Source organism: Neltuma alba, unplaced genomic scaffold (genome assembly GCF_004799145.2).
Source record: "Neltuma alba isolate B1F8T4 unplaced genomic scaffold, ASM479914v2 tig00005425_pilon, whole genome shotgun sequence".
In the NCBI taxonomy this organism is placed as follows: domain Eukaryota; kingdom Viridiplantae; phylum Streptophyta; class Magnoliopsida; order Fabales; family Fabaceae; genus Neltuma; species Neltuma alba.
The window spans coordinates 246870-250381 of record NW_021634107.1 but is presented as its reverse complement, the minus strand read 5'-3'; the positions used below and the strand labels follow the sequence as shown (position 1 = coordinate 250381).

Below are 3512 nucleotides of genomic sequence, written 5' to 3'. Positions count from 1 at the left end.
GTATTAAAGACCGGAAGTAGTATTAATTAAGGACAGTCTTAAATAAATATTATAGTTTAAACAGTTGTAGAATAAATAAAATTTTAAAAAATAGAAAATTTTTTTTTGGAAGATTCATTTTATATTTATTAATATATTTTTATCTAATTATTAATAAAAATATATATTTTATTCATTGTCTAAGAATTTGTTTTTAGACAGCATGTTTAAGAATTCAATAAACTTTAAAAAAAGGAACTTGCCACGTTGAAATAGAAAAAGCCCAGCCCATAAAGAAAATGCGGTGTATCATAGCGGGTGAACCTCACTCCATCTGATTATATTACTTTGCCTCCGGGCGGTCGAGGACTGTCAAGGCTCCACTCTCAACCCTAAACCTATTTGGTTTTAGTTAGCTATTTAAGAATTCATCTATGCGCCGCTGACGCTCTTCAGCCATATTCCTCATTTCCTCTAGGGTTCTGTCTCCGCTTCGATGGTACCTTTCTCTCTCTTCATACGATTCTACGATTGTGTTTGTGTGATCAGAGTGCTATTTTTTCTGTGCTTGATTCATATATGTTAATATGATATTTTTGAATTGCAGGGGAAGGGTACGGGAAGCTTCGGTAAGAGGAGGAACAAGACCCACACTCTCTGTGTGAGGTGTGGCCGACGCAGCTTTCACCTCCAGAAGAGTCGCTGTGCCGCCTGCGCTTTCCCTGCCGCTCGCAAGAGGAAGTGTAAGTTTTACCTTTGTCTGGGTTGCTTGCTGGAAGTTGTTAATCAGCTTTGTATTGTGTGTTCTTTGTTTTCCTTCAGATGAATTTGTCATTTGTATCTGCTCGCGTGTTATTACCTGTTCTTGGCTTTTTGTATCTGCTCGCGTGTTATTACCTGTTCTTGGCTTTTTGTATCTGCTCGCGTGTTATTACCTGTTCTTGGCTTGCCTTTAGAAGTAAAGTTCTTTATTTCAAATGAAGTTAAATTTGTTTTGGTACCAAAACTGCTTTTAAATGATACTTCATTATATTGGGCTTCTCGGTTATTTATAATTTGCTCTGTATTGATTGTGATACGATTTGTCTTGTGATGAATGTTTTCTTGTGTGTGTGAATAGCCGGGGTGGACGTGCTTATTAGAACCTCGAAGTGATCAGCTTGTGTTTAAACTATCAAAAGGACTTGTAACTAGGTTTTTGTTTTAATGTGCTTTGTATTATGTGTGATGAGACTTTTTCTTATCATAATTACGATTCCAGATAACTGGAGCGTGAAGGCGATCCGTAGAAAGACCACTGGAACCGGCAGGATGAGGTACTTGCGAAATGTGCCTCGCAGATTCAAGAGTGGATTCAGAGAAGGTATTAAATACTGTCAAACTTAATTTTATTTGGTGGAGATTGTTTTCTTTAATATTCCTCGAGAAATTAAATCATCGATTTGGGTTTCTTGTCATGCTTATTTTTCATTTTTGGATTGTTTGTTATAGGTACCCAAGCCGCACCCAGGAAGAAGGGAGCAGCTGCCACTGCTTAAGTCATTGGTAGATTGGGTCTAGCTCTTGGAACATTCCTCTTGATTTTTCAGTCTCATTGCTTTGTCTTTTCATTTCTTTTAATTCGTAGTTGTCATAAATTTGAACAAGATCGGGAGATGTTTTGACTGTTCAATGAGAGGTTATGAGATATGTATTTTTTACTTACATCACTTATTATTGCGGAAACTCAGTGACAACCATTTTGGCATATGAAGATTTGTTACATAGTGATCTATGAAAAGTATCAACTTTTGTTATTATGGCAGTTTGGAAATCGCAGATTATTCCTTGTTTGCTATGCATTAACGTATTTTGGTTTACTCTTCATGCATTGGCTTGCATTTTGTTACATCTATCCTTTATACACCAATAGAGTTATTATATTGAATCTCGAATCCCTAATAGCCAGGTTCCAATCCTTGGGAAGTTAATTTTTTTTTTTTTGAAGTTTTCAAATACGAAGTCTGATTCTGTTCAAGGAATGGGATTTTCTGAAAAGTTTTAAACCTTTCAAAATTCACTTTCAAAGTAACCTGTCTAGTGGTTTGAGTACCCAATTTAATCTTTTTACAAAAACGATAAAAATCATTTTAAGACTCATGGGTCATATTTAACCATTGAATTTTTTTTCTTTTCATCCAACCTTTTGGATCCCATATCAAATCAATTATAGCCAGTAGGATCTAACTTTTATTATTCTGGCCATAGGCTTTCAATATTCTGGCCATAGGCTCGTACAACGAGTTATATATATGGATACACATAATTTTAGACAAAATAGTAATTATATATCAAAATATTGATCATTTCCTTCAATAGTAGTTATCATGGTTTATCTGCTCTTAGCCACCTCTTTATGGAGAAATATTTACATACCAAAATAGATATACAATACATCTTCACTTTAAAATAAGATGCATTTTAAGCAAAATATACATGTACAAAAGATTGCCAGCTTCCTGCAACTTTAAATTCCACCAACTACTACTTCCTTACTCTTATGAGTACTTACTCTTGCTGTATTACATGAAAGAAGGGGTGAGATTCTAAAAAATCTTAATAGTAACAAATTTTGTTCACGTAATCATATAAGATCACAAACAACATGCTACACAGGCCAAAGAGAACAACACTTTGTATCCAAATATAATCAATGATGAACATACACCATACACCTATCTAGCCAATCACTATCTATTGCACCCACATTCCAAAATAAATGGAAACCAACGCATATTATCATGACAAATATTATCATGCAAAGGCAACTTACATGTTCTTATGCACAAACAGCATAAAGACACATCCAAACACGTGACAATCAATGCACAATCACATTAAAGGAAAAGAGTTACTACCTTTTGCTTTTTCTTCCGCACTAACTTCTCCTTGCTTCTTCCTTGTCTCTCTTGTTGATGGACTTGAACAAATATCAAATCCTATAAATTATATGGGTAAGGGTAGATTAATATATATATATATAGATATATATATATATGTATATCATTTGTTTCTAGTCTCCAAAAATAATTCAGCAACTTTACTAATCTATAAACTTTTTTTTTTTCAGATTTCAATATCTATCTTCACACTTTAAACAATTTTGGACAGCATCCCAAGCATCCAAAAATATTTTAATATGTCTACACTAAGGTTTAATCATCTCTCTTCCCTTCCTATATTTCACACCACATTCTTAAGCAAATCTGAAAATTTTTTCCAAATTTGACATGGACAACAGCCAAACACCCACACACACACATCTCTTACATCTCCCCTTCCCCCCCCCCAATAAACCTCACGGCCTTTCCTCCAAAATATCCTATAACATTATTTAATCTTTATAATCATACTATTCCTATTTCATTCGCCTTTCAAGTATGGAACCCATGCCATCTGCATAAAACAATGAAGGTATTGATTCAAAGACGTCTTCGAGAATGTCATTAAAATAGAATCAGCCCAAGAGCAATTTCCTATATATGTGAGTCATA

The 3512-nt window shown here is 34.3% G+C and overlaps 1 protein-coding gene across 1 annotated transcript; it reads left to right on the top strand.

Moving 5' to 3' along the window:
- Window positions 1-369: 369 nt before the first annotated feature.
- LOC114747730 (60S ribosomal protein L37-3) lies at window positions 370-1783 on the top strand. The gene is made up of 4 exons (XM_028936080.1): window positions 370-478; window positions 587-722; window positions 1241-1342; window positions 1471-1783. The coding sequence occupies exons 1-4, from the start codon at window positions 476-478 to the stop codon at window positions 1515-1517; spliced, it is 288 nt and encodes a 95-aa protein (XP_028791913.1). The 5' UTR covers window positions 370-475; the 3' UTR covers window positions 1518-1783.
- Window positions 1784-3512: the final 1729 nt, after the last annotated feature.

What these genes read in the sequence shown, in the direction of transcription:
- LOC114747730 (XM_028936080.1), top strand. An exon ending in TGCCGCTCGCAAGAGGAAGT is followed by an intron (nt 723 to 1,240) that starts GTAAGTTTTACC and finishes TTACGATTCCAG; the next exon opens with ATAACTGGAGCGTGAAGGCG. An exon ending in CAAGAGTGGATTCAGAGAAG is followed by an intron (nt 1,343 to 1,470) that starts GTATTAAATACT and finishes TGTTTGTTATAG; the next exon opens with GTACCCAAGCCGCACCCAGG.